Here is a 19,774-nt window from a genome sequence, read left to right as displayed (position 1 = left end):
TTTTCTGAAATAGTTTCCACTCCCACCTGTAATTATGGAAAGTAGTGGGTTTCAAAATTACACTCCCCCCAAGAGCCTTCTCTTATGCTTCCCACGCTGAAATGTGTTACTTAAATAGCGAGTCTTACGAATTCAATTCTCATGTTAAGAAACAAAAAAAATAGCAATAAAAACTGTTCTCTGTGGATTCTTTATCCACTTACAGAAGGAAAATGGAGAGTGATTAAATGTTGCTTATTATGCTTAATCATCAAATCAAGCCTCGTTCAGTATACTGTTATTTCAGACATAACTTTCGTCAGTACTCATTTGGACAGACATTTTCCATTGGCCCCTGTTCCTGACCTTTTTCCATGTCTCTGTCAGGACTGCACTGAGTGAGAAGAGGACTGTACTGAAGCCCAAGTCCCCTGAGAAATCCAGGCCTGATGAAAAGGACACAGAGAAATCTCCTGCCAAGAAGCCTGAAGGTACTGACCACTCTGTACCCTCTCATGTTACCCATCTGTCCAGCCAATATCTCTCTGGAGCTGAGGAACAGTTCCCTCCAGTTAGAATGTAGATGACTAGATGGAAACTGAGAGCAAAAGTCCATGCATCTGTGAGTTTGGCTGTTAATGTATCTCTACATGTATTGTCTCCTCCCTCACCCCTCTCACGTAGTCCCAGAGGAGAAGTACTTGACTCTGGAGGGCTTCCATAAGTTTGCTGTGGACCGGGCCAAGCAGGACATCCGTAGCGTGTGGAGGGCCATTCTGGCCTGCGGTTACGACCTTCACTTTGAAAGGTGAGCCTGGCGACCCGCCCCCCACCAGGCCCTGCAGTCAGCCTTCACATTCCGAGTGTGGAAAGGAACACACATGACTGGAGCATGTTGTAAACAGTTGGAGCATGGAACACACTGTGATTGTTACGTCAACACACATCACACATTTACACATGATGTACTCATAAGAAATGAAGTCACGTGTAATCATCTGAATCACACACTATACTGCACTGTACAGTACATGTGATCTCTGTAATTGGAGAAAGCCAGCTGGTGCCAGATTAAGCCATATTATACACAGATGTAGGATCTTGATTTGAGCCAGGAAATGTGGATTATAAATCATTTACATTTTTGTAAGGGTTGATCCATTTTTCGTTAGGGCAAATCAAATCTGACATTTTAAAGTGGAAATTACAAACTTCAGAAGCCTTTTAAACATCAAATATACTACACGTTTTCCTGCTGTGCAGGAAATCTCAGCAACAATAGTGATCAAATTAAGATCCTACATCTGCATTAAGAGGATCTGTTCATATGTAGTGGTTATCCACTCTGTTGTATTCCCTCTCCTCTGGTTTTCCAGATGTACCTGTATAGACACGCGGCATGCCCAAAAGGCCTGTAGGAGGTGGAGCCTGGAGATGGACGTAGCGTTGGTTCAGTACATCAACAGGCTGTGTGGTCATCTAGCCATCACACCTGCCAGGCTGCACCCCCATGAGGCCTACCTGGAGCCAAGTGACGTCGCTGACCCACGCCTGGCCTGTCTTCTCAGTATGTGACCTTCTCACTGACATACCACGTCATTAGTTTACATACACAGTCTATTATTACACGTGTTTGTGTGGTATTGGACATCAGTAATCATGAGTGTAAGTGCGTGTTAGTGAGTGGGTGGGAATGTGTATTTGCGTATATGTGTTGCTGTGTTCACATTTCCCCTGTGTGTGTGTGTGTGTGTGTGTGTGTGTGTGTGTGTGTGTGTGTGTGTGTGTGTGTGTGTGTGTGTGTGTGTGTGTGTGTGTGTGTGTGTGTGTGTGTGTGTGTGTGTGTGTGTGTGTGTGTGTGTGTGTGTGTGTGTGTGTGTAGATGTGCCTGTGGAGAGCCTGCGTCTACGCTTTGCTCTCCTGCAGTCTCTCAACAACACCCTGGAGAGTTTCTTCCTGCCCCTGGTGGAGCTGAGACAAACAAACACCTACCAGAACAGCATCGCAGCACTGCTCTCTGGGGCCAAAGGTGACACACACACAAAAATAACATATCAGAACTGCTCTGTCAGGTCAATGGCACACAGCAACAGTGTGCTGTATGGATCATTAAGGAGTGGTGTTGTGTCAGGGAATTGGCTGGTTGTTAAATCGTTTAAGCTGTAGGTGGGGCATATGAATAGTATTAAAACAGTCTTGCTGACCTACTCATTCTACCTCCACCCTATCTCTATGCAGGCCTGGTGTTCTATGATAACAAAGTAATAGTGATGAACCAGGTGTTGAACGCCACAGTACAGCGGACTGCAGACCACGCTGCCCCCGAGATCACACTGGACCCTCTGGAGATTGTTGGAGGTAAGCTCACAGGGCAAGCCCAGAGCCCTGTTTTACCTTCATTCATATGATGTCCTCTACGTTGAGTGTTGATGGTGTGTGTTCCTCCAGGAGAGATCCGTTCCTCAGAGAACACCTACTTCTGCCAGGCGGCACGCCAGCTAGCCTGTGTGCCCTCGTCCCAGCTGTGTGTGAAGCTGGCCAGCGGAGGAGACCCCACCTATGCCTTCAACATCCGCTTCACTGGAGAGGAGGTCCACGGCACCAGTTAGTATCAACCATCTTCTCCCACCTTTGTCCTATAGGAATAAACTCTGTTTAATAAGACTGAAACACTGTCTAAGTTGACCCCTGACTTCTGTGACTCCCCCAGGTGGCTCCTTTCGTCACTTCCTGTGGCAGGTGTGTAAGGAACTCCAGAGCTCCGCCCTCTCCCTGCTGCTCCCCTGCCCCAGTGCAGCAGCCAACCGCAACAAGGTACAGTGACCCCCCCCCAACCCCCATCTGCCTTCACCGCAACAAGGTACAGTGACCCCCCCCACCCCCATCTGCCTTCCCTGGTTGCAGCATCATTTTAACACCAGGAACGATGATAATGTCTCAATAGTTAGTGCACATATGTATTAATCCTACTCCCCACAGTATATACTTAAGCAGTAAGGCCCGAGGAGGTGTGGTATATGGCCAATATACCACAGCTAAGGGCTGTTCTTAGGCACGACGCATCGCCGGAATGGATACAGCCCTTAGCCGTGGTATATTGGCCATATATCACAAACCCCTGAGGTGCCTTATTGCTATTATAAACTGGTTAGCAATGTAATTAGAGCAAGTAAAAAAATGTTTTGTCATACTCATGGTATAGGGTCTGATATACCATGGCTGTCAGCCAATCAGCATTCAGGGCTCGAACCACCCAGTTTATAATAGGAGTGTAAACCGTGTCTGGATTACAAACCAGTTGGGCACTACATGGCCAGTGATCACTGTATTACTGATAGGCTAGAAGAGTCTCTAACTTGATTGTGCTGTTTCTGTGCTGTTTTGTTCCAAAGGGGAAGTATATTCTGACGCCCTGTCCGATCAGCTATGCGGAGGAGCAGCTGCTGCAGTTCTTTGGCCAGCTGTTGGGCATTGCCATCCGGGCAGATGTGCCCCTGCCCCTGGACCTGCTGGGCTCCTTCTGGAAGAGCCTGGTGGGTGAGCCTCTGGACCCAGAGCAGGACCTGCAGGAGGCCGACCTGCTCACATACAACTACGTCAAGAAGTTTGAGGGTGTAAGAGACAGTCATTTAGATATGCATATTGGTCATGTTTCTGGAGAAGTTGAGGTGATTTTTATAATGAAAGGAGGAACTGACTTACTCCCTGACTCCCTGGAAGTTTTGAAAGCTCTGACCAGAAACGAACCCATCAGAAAACTGATGATGCTGTATGCAGATGTTCCATGGTTCGGCCAATAGCTAGCTTATTGACCAGTCCCTTTCTACTGTAAACTCCATACAGTCACTACTGACTTCTGCTTTCTACAGTTCAAACCCAGACTGTAGTTTCACCATACCACTTCCCACCCTTGTTCCCAAAGAACAGTGTTCCATTGACCTCTACCTGACCCTTTCCCTCTGCAACCCAGGTGAGTGACGAGGACGATCTGGAGGCCCTGTGTGCAGAGATCTCGACCGGGCACCACTCAGGAGAGAGTCCTGACTCCCCCAGCCAGCCCTGCTGCACCTTCACCTACATCACTATGACTGGAGAGGAGGTGGACCTGTGCCAGGGGGGGCACAACCTTGGTGTCAGGTACAGTGACATTCTGTCTCTATGGTTCAGGGACTTGTTTAGTTCGTATGGGTCTTTGTTGATGTTCTCTAATGCGATTCCCTTTAGCTGTCAATTTTTCTCTCCAAATAATTTTGTCCTTTTAGCACAGCACAGTAATTTCTGACTCACAGAATGTGCTCTCTCTGTTTAACCCCTCTATCCCTCTACACTGTCTGTCCTGTGTGTGTGTTTGTAGCTGGCAGAATAAGGATGTGTATGCGCGAGCAGTGCGGGGCCTGCGCCTGAGGGAGCTACAGAATGTGGAGTGTATGACAGCGGTGCGTGCAGGCCTGGGCTCCATCATTCCCCTGCAGCTCCTCACCATGCTCAGCCCCCTGGAGGTGGAGCTACGAACCTGTGGCCTGCCCTACATCAACCTGGATTTTCTCAAGGTAGCTAACCTAACATAGCGGGCGTAAAAACGCCTTAGCGGAGTCCCCACATCCGTTTTTCAGGGGAAACGGAAGTTAGATTGAAAATACTGTATCCCTGAAAACCGAAAATATCCGCTTTCTTCCAACCCCGCAGAGAGTGCGAGGTAGCTAATACATATACCATACCCTCCCTGCCACCTCACACCTACTGTACACATCCCCATCTGAAACCCTAGGACACTCACACCTACTGTACACATCCCCATCTGAAACCCTAGGACACTCACACCTACTGTACACATCCCCTTCTAAAACACTAGTACACTCACACCTACTGTACACATCCCCATCTGAAACCCTAGGACTCTCACACCTACTGTACACAATCCCTTCTGAAACCCTAGGACTCTCACACCTACTGTACACATCCCCTTCTGAAACACTAGTACACTCACACCTACTGTACACATCCCCTTCTGAAACCCTAGGACTCTCACACCTACTGTACACATCCCCTTCTGAAACACTAGTACACTCACACCTACTGTACACATCCCCTTCTGAAACACTAGGACACTCACACCTACTGTACACATCCCCATCTGAAACCCTAGGACACTCACAGCTACTGTAGACAATCCCTTCTGAAACCCTAGGACACTCTCACCTACTGTACACATCCCCTTCTGAAACCCTAGGACACTCACACCTACCGTACACATCCCCTTCTGAAACCCTAGGACACTCACACCTACCGTACACATCCCCTTCTGAAACCCTAGGACACTCACACCTACTGTACACATCCCCTTCTGAAACCCTAGGACACTCACACCTACCATACATATCCCCTTCTGAAACCCTAGGACACTCACACCTACTGTACACATCCCCTTCTGAAACCCTAGGACACTCACACCTACTGTACGCATCCCCTTCTGAAACCCTAGGACACTCACACCTACTGTACAGATCCCCTTCTGAAACCCTAGGACACTCACCTACTGTACATATCCCCTTCTGAAACCCTACGACACTCACACCTTCAATCATCACTCCACCATCCTCATCCACCACTAAGAAGTAAGAGTTATTGTATAGAGTAATGAGAAGATAATATTTTTGGTGGGCAGTAATAGTGAATGTCTTTGCCTAGAAGAGTCCCATAATTGTCCCTGTTTTGCATGAACCCCTGTTACCTCTCTCTCTGTAGGCCCACACAATGTATCAGGTGGGTCTGATGGAGACCGACCAGCACATTGAGTTCTTCTGGATGGCGCTGGAGGCTTTCACTCAGGAGGAGCTCTGCAAGTTCATCAAGTTTTCCTGCAACCAGGAGCGCGTCCCCTTCACCTGCCCCTGCAAGGACGGGGGTCCGGACACCGCCCACGTACCTCCCTACCCCATGAAGATCGCCCCTCCGGACGGGGGAGCAGGTAAATGCCTGGAAAAGTCAGTGGTGTGTGTCATAGGAGATTGTAGTGGGACAACAGACACACGAGTCAAAGCCACACGGGTTACTAAGTGCTTGATGACCTCTGTGCTGTTTGTGCACAAACTCTTGGGAGGATTGTGTTTATCGTCCTTATTAGCTCACACCGTCTTAACTTGGACGGACTTTGAAACAATGATTTTCTATTTACACCCTTCCTGGATGTATTGTGTGTTAATTAGTAGGGGATGTTCTATGGGGAGAAGATGCAGAGCTGTTATCTTAAAACTGATCACCTTAGACCTTATGATCAAACTCCAAAGAATATTTAGAGTAGACCAAAGTGTCAAAGCTGCTCAAAGGACTTTTTACCCCAACTTTATATATTTTAGATAGCAACAAAAAAATGTAACCAATGTCAGACTCCAACCACAACAGTATGAACAGTAAAACCAGATTGATGAGTACAGTAGCTTCCATAGATTAGAGGTTACGGTCCCTAAACGAGACAGCCTGCTTCTGTTCCAGGCAATAACAATCAATCATTTGAACATAGTAGAAGTGCAGTGGCTCTTTCTGCAGATGTTTAATGTTTTAAAGGTTATATTATACATGTAACATTTCCACCCGCAATTAGTGCCAAATGTCAATTACAGTGCCTTGCGAAAGTATTCGGACCCCTTGAACTTTGCGACCTTTTGTAACATTTCAGGCTTCAAACATAAAGATGTAAAACTGTATTGTTTTGTGAAGAATCAACAACAAGTGGGACACAATCATGAAGTGGAACGACATTTATTATATATTTCAAACTTTTTTAACAAATCAAAAACTGAAAAATTGGGCGTGCAAAATTATTCAGCCCCTTTACTTTAAGTGCAGCAAACTCTCTCCAGAAGTTCAGTGAGGATCTCTGAATGATCCAATGTTGACCTAAATGACTAATGATGATAAATACAATCTACCTGTGTGTAATCAAGTCTCCGTATAAATGCACCTGCACTGTGATAGTCTCAGAGGTCCGTTAAAAGCGCAGAGAGCATCATGAAGAACAAGGAACACACCAGGCAGGTCCGAGATACTGTTGTGAAGAAGTTTAAAGCCGGATTTGGATACAAAAAGATTTCCCAAGCTTTAAACATCCCAAGGAGCACTGTGCAAGCGATAATATTGAAATGGAAGGAGTATCAGACCACTGCAAATCTACCAAGACCTGGCCGTCCCTCTAAACTTTCAGCTCATACAAGGAGAAGACTGATCAGAGATGCAGCCAGGAGGCCCATGATCACTCTGGATGAACTGCAGAGATCTACAGCTGAGGTGGGAGACTCTGTCCATAGGACAACAATCAGTCGTATATTGCACAAATCTTGCCTTTATGGAAGTGGCAAGAAGAAAGCCATTTCTTAAAGATATCCATAAAAAGTGTTGTTTAAAGTTTGCCACAAGCCACCTGGGAGACACACCAAACATGTGGAAGAAGGTGCTCTGGTCAGATGAAACCAAAATGGAACTTTTTGGCAACAATGCAAAACGTTATGTTTGGCGTAAAAGCAACACAGCTCATCACCCTGAGCACACCATCCCCACTGTCAAACATGGTGGTGGCAGCATCATGGTTTGGGCCTGCTTTTCTTCAGCAGGGACAGGGAAGATGGTTAAAATTGATGGGAAGATGGATGGAGCCAAATACAGGACCATTCTGGAAGAAAACCTGATGGAGTCTGCAAAATACCTGAGACTGGGACGGAGATTTGTCTTCCAACAAGACAATGATCCAAAACATAAAGCAAAATCTACAATGGAATGGTTCAAAAGTAAACATATCCAGGTGTTAGAATGGCCAAGTCAAAGTCCAGACCTGAATCCAATCGAGAATCTGTGGAAAGAACTGAAAACTGCTGTTCACAAATGCTCTCCATCCAACCTCACTGAGCTCGAGCTGTTTTGCAAGGAGGAATGGGAAAAAAATTCAGTCTCTCAATGTGCAAAACTGATAGAGACATACCCCAAGCGACTTACAGCTGTAATCGCAGCAAAAGGTGGCGCTACAAAGTATTAACTTAAGGGGGCTGAATAATTTTGCACGCCCAATTTTTCAGTTTTTGATTTGTTAAAAAAGTTTGAAATATCCAATAAATGTCGTTCCACTTCATGATTGTGTCCCACTTGGTGTTGATTCTTCACAAAAATATACAGTTTTATATCTTTATGTTTGAAGCCTGAAATGTGGCAAAAGGTCGCAAATTTCTAGGGGGCCGAATACTTTCGCAAGGCACTGTACATCCTAGTAGTAGCAGAGGAATGGAAACAAGAGTGAAACATATCAATGTTTTACCGTGACTAGCCGATCCGGCTGTTGTATGTACCACTTCACGAGTTCACAATAGCAAAAACATAAGCAATACAAAACTTCTTCACATCTTTACAACTGATGTTTTTTTTAATTAAGATAAAGTAAGAAGCCAGTGTCCTACAAAAAAACCTCAAATGTAAATATTACACTTAATGTTTTAAGATGATTTTTCTTCATCCAGTATGTTTACCTATTTGTGTGTTTGCCAGGTTCGCCAGACTCTCGCTACATCCGGGTGGAGACCTGTATGTTTATGGTGAAGCTGCCCCAGTACAGCTCCCTGGATGTGATGCTGGAGAAGCTGCGCTACTCCATCCACTACCGTGAGGACCCTCTCAGCGGCTAAAGGGACCTGATGGATGGAGTACACCACCTCCGTATAAATGCAGCTTGAACACCAACCCTACTATTTATTACCCATACAGTCCCACCCTCTCAACCCCTCTCCTGTCCAACTTTACTTCCACCCTCTCCTGGAGCTACCCACAGAACAGAAGGCCAACCTGCTTTCCAAGAAGACACTGAAGCTTTTCTTTTTTCTACTTGTTTTATGTTTGGCTTTGCTTAATTAAAAAAAAACATTCTAATCAGGTTGAACATTTCAGGAGTGTGTTTTGACAATTTTTTTCAGAGCTGATGTAGGGGAGTTCAACCCCACTTTCCTTGACACTAATGTTGTTATCTCTTCTGTTTTGAAGTGGCAGTGAGCTAACTGATCACTACACACATAGTGGGAGGGACCTGTGACAGGGCACATACCCTTTTTTGATTATAGGGAAAGGTACTCTCTCTTCCACCTTAATTCCCCTCACTTTTCTCCCCATGCCTCTTTCAGAGGACGTGGTCTTCTACACTTAGTTCTTACTGCTCCCCTCCCACCCTTCCAGAGGGTACTCTTTCTAAGGCATGCCTTTACCACAAGCACCTCCTCCTCAAGAAGGGGAGAGGGAGTCTCTGTATGAAAAGGAAACTCCAAATATTCCTCTGGAATCAAGGCTTGTGTATTGTTTGATGTTTGACATAGAAAAGGAAACTCTGTTTTTTTTTTTTACCAGGTCAGCTCTCTGCAGTCAAAACGTTGACAGGCACTCTGTATGGCATTATATAGTTACTGCCTGTAAAGATAGACTGCTAAAAGACTAAACTAACTATCAGCCTATATATACAGGTAATATGGTTTATTTAAGTCTATAAAGAGGGTATGTATATAAGTCTTGTAAAAAGTCATATTAATCTATTACGTGAGGTTGCAGTTTTGAGTTTCGAAACTATCCTAGTAGCCGTGGCAGCAGGGTAAGGTCAGGTACACTGAAGTTGGACTAACAGACTAAAGCTCTACCTGGTTGTCAAGTCTGGCTTTCTGGGTTGCCAGGTCTGCTATACTTGCATTTCAGGTTACGAAACTTGTGTTGCTTTGTGAAATTTGAGGGAGATGTTGTTATTCCGAGCTGCCCTCCCACACTGCTTGTGTGCTACTGAATGTGCGCCGAATCCCCCTGCCAAACACACACAATCCACTCACCAGGGGGTCTAGCCTTTTTATATATTTGCTGTGACGAATGAGCAGTGGTTCTGCTGCTTTTTTGTTTGACCCATAACCAAAATGTTTTAGCTGTGTAAGGACTTCACTGAAGAAAACATGTAAATAGACTTCTACATTATATTTGATGCTTCACTTCAACAATTATTTTTTTGTTTTGTTTTGTTCTGCGCTATTCTTCCAGGGAAAAAATATGATTATAAAAATGATATATCTAGGATATTCTTTATTGGATATCCAGTTTGTTGGGGTTTTATTTTTTACCAATTTTGAAATGACAAGTTATGTCACCTTAATGTCTTGGAACTCAGATGGATTCTACCGCTCATTCTCTTCTACTCAATGGTGAAACATGTTTTCTTGTGTGAGTTAAACAGCTATTTGACTTGGATGGGACTTGAAGAACACAATGAAAGCTACCACAAAATATTTGAGATGGATGTTTGGATTGCTTGCCAAATGAGTTTGGTTTTGTTCTTTTAAAGGGTAAATCGCTGCTAACAAGGACACTCTCTTTCTGTTCTTACCTCCTTTTGGAGGATTTGAATAGACCATTAAAATGGACATATTCATACAAAGGGGTGTTGCGGTAAGAAAATGTGTGCTGTACATTTACTTGATATTTATTACAATTATTTATGTTTGCATTAACTTAACTTTTACTGTCTTACCTCTGCACATCAGAAACATAACACAGATCTCTAAAATGGATTATAGAGGGGTAAAGAATACGATGGCGTTTGAGATTTCTGTGTCACAATAAAACATTTCTTGATGTAAGCGTCTTGTTGTTCACTTATTTCTCTTGTGTTAGTGTCAGGAGACACTCAGGAAAAACACACGGACTGCCCTATGCGCCCAAGGAGACACACTTAGGAAAAACACACGGACTGCCCTATGCGCCCAAGGAGACACACTTAGGAAAAACACACGGACTGCCCTATGCACCCAAGGAGACACACTCAGGAAAAACACACGGACTGCCCTATGCACCCAAGGAGACACACTTAGGAAAAACACACGGACTGCCCTATGCGCCCAAGGAGACACACTTAGGAAAAACACACGGACTGCCCTATGCACCCAAGGAGACACACTTAGGAAAAACACACGGACTGCCATATGCACCCAAGGAGACACACTCAGGAAAAACACACGGACTGCCCTATGCACCCAAGGAGACACACTTAGGAAAAACACACGGACTGCCCTATGCGCCCAAGGAGACACACTTAGGAAAAACACACGGACTGCCCTATGCACCCAAGGAGACACACTCAGGAAAAACACACGGACTGCCCTATGCACCCAAGGAGACACACTTAGGAAAAACACACGGACTGCCATATGCACCCAAGGAGACACACTCAGGAAAAACACACGGACTGCCCTATGCACCCAAGGAGACACACTTAGGAAAAACACACGGACTGCCCTATGCGCCCAAGGAGACACACTCAGGAAAAACACACGGACTGCCCTATGCACCCAAGGAGGCTAAGCGGAAGGATTAAGTCACATCAATATTTGATATTTTTTTCTGTTTTGAGGGTCAATATCACAAAACAGTGCCCTTTGGACCATGCAATATTTTACATTTGATTTCAGAATTGGTTTTCCTTTAATGTTTTACTTTAAAAAGGAAATATTATACTTGTATAAAAGCATGTTGGCCAAGCTCCAGCACTTAGAGTTAGACAATTATAAACACATTTTCAGCGAATCAGCCATATTATGTCCACCCTGTTACGGACATGCACTTAACTGTCTTTAATTACTTTAATTAGACTATTTTAATCATATTTACATTTTCATAAAGCTTTTGTGTCCCTTTGTCAACCCTGTCCATTTGTTCAGGTCAAATTATATAGAAATAACATTTTGTATTCAATGTGTGGTTTTATACAGAACATCATCTAATTTGCACCTTATCTTTCTAAATTGAGACCGGTATTAATTATATTTTATCCAAGTTTACAATTGTGTGGTGTTGGCCGTGTCTTACTCTAAAATACATGACACAAATTCTTGATATTTGACAATGAAACTGAATTAATTTGAATAAGATGCCAAGGTAACAGGGTAGACCAAGGTATAACAGGGTGGATAGCTATAACGGGACAGAACATGAATTAAACCCTGAATAGACATCTACATAGTAATACATGTAGTAACAACACTGGAACTGCTATTAGGTACATATTCATTGTGAAAAACAACTCAAAAATACATCGGTACAAAATCATTGGAATTAGCATTAAAACACATTCCTGTCCCTCTCTCCCTCTCTCTCGCTCCCCCTCTTTCCATATCTCCCCTCTTTCACCCCAAATGCTCTTCCACATACTTCCAGGTGGATTTTTCCATCTGCACAGAGCATCTATTAACAGCCTGTGGCTCTGGCATCAGACAAATGATCTGTCTGAGTACCAACAAATATCTTCCTTTGGACTTGATGCAATTTCACCTTAATGTTCTGTTCCTCTACATCCATGATGATGCCAGGGTATCCTTCATGGTCATAATTGACAACACACCACTCCTCTACGTGATTAAGTTCAATGGTGCCAGGTCGCCATATGGTGTCATGCTTGTCATGAGATGCAGGGAGCTGGTTAGACGCTGCAGGGTCACCCAGAGTTGCCTCTTTGAGCTGAAAACAAAGACAGTCCAACATGCCACTATCCTTCTTGCACAGACAAGTAATGTCCCCGTATGTTATCTGGCCTGGTGAGACACTGATAACCGGATGAATCTTCATCCTTCCTTTAATGGCATCTAAGACAGGCATCTGAGGTTAGAAGAGAAAGCATATTATAAGATATAACGAGTAACAAACACCTTATACATTTCAATACTCAACCAGCTACTGTACAATAAAAATGTATGTATGTGTGTATGGGGAGGAAGGAGAGTTACCTCTGATCTTACCTCAACAACATGAATAACATCTCCACAGAGGAGTTGGGGACCTTTAGTGTACAGGGCCTGTGCATCTGGGATATCCTTTCCATGGTGCACTGCTCTATCTGCAGATCTCTTGAGGGCCCCTCGACCCCCATCTGGTGCCCCCTTGCTGTGTCTGGCCTCAAAGAAATTCCAGTTGACCTCTTGAAAGCCTTGTTTATGTGGTTCTGTGGCAAATAGGTAGAAGTTTCCTTTTTGCTTGTATTGTGTAGCCGGCCCGTCACTAAATAAATTAAGCTGAATGACTTCAGGGTACTTCTGCTTCAACATAGCAAGAACCGGATCAAGGTGGGCCCAAATGGCAGGTGGATCATGATGGTCTCCGTGATGGTGCAATGGATTCAAAAAGCAATTGGTGGTTGATATGTAGCAGTGTGGAGCACTCCAGTGTGGAGAGTGGCTTGCTGATGAGATCCTCCAAAATGCACGGACTGGATCTCTTGACTGTATTTGCATGAATAGTTTTTGCTGAAGTCAATGTACAACAAGCATTCATTGTTCTTCAGACTCTCCCTAAGCTCCCTATAGGCCTGGTATTGCCACTTGATATTAAAGATGGGTTGCCTAAACTTGGCGAGCCTATCTTGAAACTGACTGACCAGTTAAGTTTCTGTTATTGTGACCTCCCTCTTCACGGTTATCATGGAGCACTTCTCTTCATCTTTTTTGATCGTCTCCATTGAGTCAGAGGAACTTCTACATTCCCAGTAGGTTTCAGAGTTGGATGAGTGGTGAGGAAGCAATCCTTACATTCACCATAAGCACATAGCTTCGATTTCGGTTCGCACATACTTGAGTTGACCATGTCCTCAAGGTTTTTGGTGGACAAAAGCCCAAGGCTGTGAAGGGAATTTGCCATGAACTGTAAATTCTCATGGGTTTTGCAGTGACAAGTTTCACAATCAGTGTCATTGGGCGTAACAACCCCAAATGTTCTGAGGCGGCAGAAGGAGGTATAGGACAACTGGCCAAGTTCCTCAGACAGGAATTTCCTATGCAGATTTGTTATTGTGTCAGTCAAAAGCCTCTTCTGCATTTTGTTCTTTAGTTATGTGATGGTTTGTTTGCGGCCTGTCGTTATATGACTTACATCATCACGGAGAAAGAAATCCTTCACTTTCCTTTTGATTTCTGTTTCTGTTCTGCTTTCCTTCCTCGTAAAAAAAGAGCAAAGGTCCCCTTCCAACGTTGGCTCTCTTATTTGAAAAGCCCAACACCGTCTGGGCATACTTCTGAAGTGTATACTTGTTCAACATATTAACAGAGGTCACTTACGCAATGATTTGCTTGTTCTTCTGTTTCCTTGCATTTCTGTATTTTGTTTTGATATCTTTAATGAGAGATGTGTGAAAGAGAAGAGCCCTCTTGATACGTTATGTCACATTCTGAGGTCTCAGCAATGCTTTGACTGTTGAACGAGGCGATACAGACGCCTGTTCTCCCCTAATCCTTGATACTCTCTCCTTCTTTCTGGGTCAGCATTGTGTCGTTCTCTGTATTGTCGCTGCACTAAGAGGAGGTGCCATTCCTTCAGAAAGACCTGATTCAATTGATATTTATTTATTCTTAAAATACTACACATGCTATATATACTGTAATTGTGTAAATACAATTTATGAATAAAAACATATTTTGCAACACATTACTGCAAGGTATCCATTTGTCCAACCTGTTGAGTGCATGTCCACCCTGTTACGTGTACATGGATAACAGGGTGGACAATAACAGGGTAGACATTTTGAGCTAAAGTTAGCAACTATGCTCCAAGTGATCGTGGTGAAGCTACGATAATGGCTGCCACATGAAAAGTAATTTGCATCGTTTGACAAATATATTATGAAATTCGATTAACGTCTTTTGTATTTTTGCTTAACTGGGTGGGCATGTTATGGTTTCCCACATCACTAACATATAATGATGAAAATGTCATAGTATGAACTCTAGATACTCACCACATTCACCACAATTGTTTTCCCGCCAAGGAAGTGGTATAATATCCAGTTTGTAATGACATTGTAGAAAATATATATTTTCTTAGTGCCAGTAAGCACAAAGTAACAGGGTGGACAACGATTTTGAGGATATACAGAAAATAGTCAATATTCTTAGGAAAAGTGCATCATTCAACACAAAAAGACTATACATAAGATAACATTTAATGAAGAAAATGTGTAAATATTTTTTTTAATGTAGAATTTTATTCCGAATTATTCTCGTTGAAGTTGATTGAGCAGCACTTGGGACATTGAAAAATTGCCTCCTTCCAGTGAAATAAAATAGTCTAAAATGTACTTGCCAAGTTAAATAAAGGTTAAGTAAAAATAAATACAAAATAAAAGACCTTCAAATGTTGAGTGCATGAATATCTCCCAACCTCACCATATCATCTTTAGGATGAAACCCTGCGCTGCCGTGAACAATATGACTGGCCAATTAGATGTATTTAATATGGATTTTGGTCAGAATTTCATCCAATAATACAAAAAAAAGAAGTTTAAGTTTCATTAAATTTAGTTTGTTGTTTTAGTTTATTTATTTGCACTGTAGAAAGAAGCCTCACCAGAATCTAAATAGTAAATTCATAACACAGATGATAAGAAATGGTACTCCAGACAGTGTCACGGCTTTCGCCGAAGTCGGTCCCTCTCCTTGTTTGGGGCAGCGTTCGGCAGTCAACGTCACCGACTTTCTAGCTACTGCCGATCCACTTTTAATTTTCCATTTGTTTTGTCTTTGTTTCACACACCTGTTGTCAATCCCACAATCACTTGTTCATTATTTAACCCTCTGTTCCCCACATGGTTTTTGTGAGTGATTGTTTATTGTATATTCCGGTCCGTCTGTGTGTGCTAAATATGTTTCTTTGTATATTTGCCTTTTTTGAGTAAAGCACGTTGTCATGACTCCCACCGAAGGTGGCTCCCCTGCCTGTTCGGGTGGCGCTCGGTGGTCGTCGTCGCCGGTCTACTAGCCGCCACCAATCCCCTTTTCTTTTTCTGTTTGTTTGGTCTTATTGGTCGCACCTGTCTCTTATTTCGTTTTTTGATTCAGTCTATTTAAGCCTGTTAGGCCCGTCTGTTTTTGTGCGGGCTTGTTTTCCGTTAATCAGGTTGTGCGTGTTGTGTTCCTGTCCGTTTGTGCCCTGTGTTGGGTTGGCCAATTTTGTGACTGATTTTGCCTGTTGTTTTGGGCGTTCGCTTTGGAAACCTAATAAAGTCAGGTTTCCCCAGTATCCTCTGCTCTCTGCATTTGACTCCACACCCACCATTCCAGGCATTGTGACACGGGTTTCTTCCTCATATCTGCTGTCCTGCGCCTGACTCTCTCACCAGCTACACACAGGAAACTTTACAGACAGGATATTCGGGAAAAATGTGTATAATTATACTTATTTTTAAATATCACTCATACAGTACAAAAGAGGATGAAGAAAATACAACCAATGGTATAGTTTACATGAACATAAAACATGCTAAATACAAACAACAATACTACTCTACTTGGTTAATTTTAAACCAAGAAGTTAATCATCTAGGCAATTCAATTGAAAGACTACTACTACCAGAGCAGTAGACTGTATGCCTATCAACGCCTTTCAATGCTTTTCTATCTTAACCGTAAGCTATTGCCCTTTCAGGAGTATACTACACACAGTCTGGAATGATGTGGCACAATGGTGTTCATGACTCATAATCAGATGCACATATTGGTAGTGCACAATGAAGTAGGGGAGCTAAAGCTGGAACGATCTGGGGAATGGAGTGATGGAGAAAGAATCAGCAGAACCCAAAGCCGTCTGTCTGCCTAGCTAGAAAACATGCCCAACTGCTGCTTCAGTTTCTGGAGCTGTTCCATGCTGATGTTGTTGCCTCCACATACCACGATCACCACAGGGCCCAGGTCCTGCTTCAGCTTGCCCTCCTTCTGCAGTCTGGGAATGATGTCACAGTACACAGCTGCCAGGGCAGCGCCACACGCAGGCTCCACCAGGACCTTCTCATCGTCTGGAGCAGGAAGAGGAATTCAGTATCAGAGAGGCTTGTGGGCGTTTTTAGGTATACAGTAGTAATCATATTATCCTCTACACAGGTCTAGCCTACTGTTTGTGATGCTCACCAACAAAGCGCTCGACAGCTTTGACAGCATCCTGGTCTGTGACCACCTCGGAGAAAACGGTATGTTCGCCAGCAAGTTTCAGGGTCTGTGCAGATACTCTTGTCAGGCCTAATGTTGTCGCAATGCTGTGTAGATGAAAATGATAGAATTGTTGTTGTGCATACGGCTTTACATTTACATACATTTAAGTCGTTTAGCAGACGCTCTTATCCAGAGCGACTTACAAATTGGTGCATTCACCTTATGACATCCAGTAGAACAGTCACTTTACAATAGTGCATCTAAATCTTAAAGGGGGGTGAGAAGGATTACTTATCCTATCCTAGGTATTCCTTAAAGAGGTGGGGTTTCAGGTGCCTCCGGAAGGTGGTGATTGACTCCGCTGTCCTGGCGTCGTGAGGGAGTTTGTTCCACCATTGGGGGGCCAGAGCAGCGAACAGTTTTGACTGGGCTGAGCGGGAACTGTACTTCCTCAGTGGTAGGGAGGCGAGCAGGCCAGAGGTGGATGAACGCAGTGCCCTTGTTTGGGTGTAGGGCCTGATCAGAGCCTGGAGGTACTGAGGTGCCGTTCCCCTCACAGCTCCGTAGGCAAGCACCATGGTCTTGTAGCGGATGCGAGCTTCAACTGGAAGCCAGTGGAGAGAGCGGAGGAGCGGGGTGACGTGAGAGAACTTGGGAAGGTTGAACACCAGACGGGCTGCGGCGTTCTGGATGAGTTGTAGGGGTTTAATGGCACAGGCAGGGAGCCCAGCCAACAGCGAGTTGCAGTAATCCAGACGGGAGATGACAAGTGCCTGGATTAGGACCTGCGCCGCTTCCTGTGTGAGGCAGGGTCGTACTCTGCGGATGTTGTAGAGCATGAACCTACAGGAACGGGCCACCGCCTTGATGTTAGTTGAGAACGACAGGGTGTTGTCCAGGATCACGCCAAGGTTCTTAGCGCTCTGGGAGGAGGACACAATGGAGTTGTCAACCGTGATGGCGAGATCATGGAACGGGCAGTCCTTCCCCGGGAGGAAGAGCAGCTCCGTCTTGCCGAAGTTCAGCTTGAGGTGGTGATCCGTCATCCACACTGATATGTCTGCCAGACATGCAGAGATACGATTCGCCACCTGGTCATCAGAAGGGGGAAAGGAGAAGATTAATTGTGTGTCATCTGCATAGCAATGATAGGAGAGACCATGTGAGGTTATGACAGAGCCAAGTGACTTGGTGTATAGCGAGAATAGGAGAGGGCCTAGAACAGAGCCCTGGGGGACACCAGTGGTGAGAGCGCGTGGTGAGGAGACAGATTCTCGCCACGCCACCTGGTAGGAGCGACCTGTCAGGTAGGACGCAATCCAAGCGTGGGCCGCGCCGGAGATGCCCAACTCGGAGAGGGTGGAGAGGAGGATCTGATGGTTCACAGTATCGAAGGCAGCCGATAGGTCTAGAAGGATGAGAGCAGAGGAGAGAGAGTTAGCTTTAGTGGTGCGGAGCGCCTCCGTGATACAGAGAAGAGCAGTCTCAGTTGAATGACTAGTCTTGAAACCTGACTGATTTGGATCAAGAAGGTCATTCTGAGAGAGATAGCGGGAGAGCTGACCAAGAACGGCACGTTCAAGAGTTTTGGAGAGAAAAGAAAGAAGGGATACTGGTCTGTAGTTGTTAACATTGGAGGGATCGAGCTTTGCCTTCTTTTTGTTTTGTTTTTTTGTTCTTCTTTTTTGTGCTAACATATTACTTTTTGTCTTTAATGTTAAAGAGATATACAAATAGCCCACCAAATCTACCTACCTCATCCCCATATTGTTTTTATTTACTTTTCTGCTCTTTTGCACACCAGTATTTATACTTGCACATCACCATCTCTTTATCTATCACTCCAGTGTTAATTTACTAAATTGTAATTACTCCGCTACTATGGCCTATTTATTGCCATTACCTACTCATGCCATTTTCACACACTGTATATAGACTTTCTTTTTTTCTATTGTGTTATTGACTGTACATTTGTTTATTCCATGTGTAACACTGTGTTGTTGTTTGTGTCGCACTGCTTTGCTTTATCTTGGCCAGGTCCCAGTTGTAAATGAGAACTTGTTCTCAACTAGCCTACCCGGTTAAATAAAAGTTATTAAAAAAGTCTCTTGGTTTGAGTGTGACTCTTACAATTTCTTACCTTGTGATCTCAGGCAGAGTGATCAACTTCCCAGCCTTTATAGCAGCATTAAGGCTGTGTGCCCCCATGGTCTCCATCGCTACGACTGGAACATTTCCCCAGCCGGCGTGACGCAGTCCTTCGACAACCCCGTTCATGAGGCCTCCACCTCCAACAGACAACACCATCGCCCCAGGCTTCTCCTGCAGCTCGGACTCCACTTCCTTCACCAGAGACGCATGGCCCTCCCTACACACGCATTGAAAAAAAATGTGTTTTCACTTTTCATTCACAATACATTTTATCATACTGTGACAATACAGAGGCGGATGCAAGATGCAAGCAACAATGGTTTAATGAATACAATTTATAGCAGCAACAGGACAGACAGACTGTACTCAGACGGAATCCGACCCAGGGACTAGAGCGCATCTTCCGGTGATAGCGTGCTGAGAAATCCAGGGGAGTGTGTCCGGATGGGAAGGAAGGAGCACAGCAGATAATCCACACAAGGGCGGCGAGAGATGAGCACTGACACACGACACAACCTCAGGGAAGTAACAACACAACCTCAGGGAAGTAACAACTCAACCTCAGGGAAGTAACAACTCAACCTCAGGGAAGTAACAACACAACCTCAGGGAAGTAACAACGATCTGACAACAAGAAACACTGGTTACAGAACATATAAAGGGAAGATAAGTGGTTCCAG

At 44.4% G+C, this 19,774-nt stretch overlaps 2 protein-coding genes across 2 annotated transcripts in view; one reads left to right on the top strand and one right to left on the bottom strand.

Annotated features, from left to right (window-relative positions):
• Positions 1-10,619, top strand: part of LOC124036317 (probable E3 ubiquitin-protein ligase HECTD4) — an 85,454-nt gene extending 74,835 nt beyond the window's left edge. The window contains 12 exon segments of the mRNA XM_046350747.1: positions 367-470; positions 664-787; positions 1,356-1,546; positions 1,862-2,008; positions 2,218-2,337; positions 2,428-2,583; positions 2,690-2,793; positions 3,372-3,593; positions 3,950-4,116; positions 4,334-4,529; positions 5,725-5,947; positions 8,509-10,619. Of these exon segments, the coding sequence (XP_046206703.1) occupies positions 367-470; positions 664-787; positions 1,356-1,546; positions 1,862-2,008; positions 2,218-2,337; positions 2,428-2,583; positions 2,690-2,793; positions 3,372-3,593; positions 3,950-4,116; positions 4,334-4,529; positions 5,725-5,947; positions 8,509-8,645 (1,891 nt within the window). The 3' untranslated portion in view covers positions 8,646-10,619.
• Positions 10,620-15,091: 4,472 nt separating this feature from the next.
• LOC124036318 (L-serine dehydratase/L-threonine deaminase-like) lies at positions 15,092-19,325 on the bottom strand (the record flags this gene model as incomplete). Its single annotated transcript, XM_046350748.1, has 3 exons — positions 15,092-16,810; positions 16,923-17,047; positions 19,084-19,325. Coding segments are annotated over 3 exons (567 nt in total), but the record flags the coding sequence as incomplete, so codon positions are not given.
• Between the last annotated feature and the right edge of the window lie 449 nt (positions 19,326-19,774).

This window comes from Oncorhynchus gorbuscha, linkage group LG05, assembly GCF_021184085.1.
Source record: "Oncorhynchus gorbuscha isolate QuinsamMale2020 ecotype Even-year linkage group LG05, OgorEven_v1.0, whole genome shotgun sequence".
Classification (NCBI taxonomy): domain Eukaryota; kingdom Metazoa; phylum Chordata; class Actinopteri; order Salmoniformes; family Salmonidae; genus Oncorhynchus; species Oncorhynchus gorbuscha.
The sequence above is the reverse complement of the archived record's forward strand: the minus strand, read 5'-3'. Positions and strand labels throughout refer to the sequence as shown.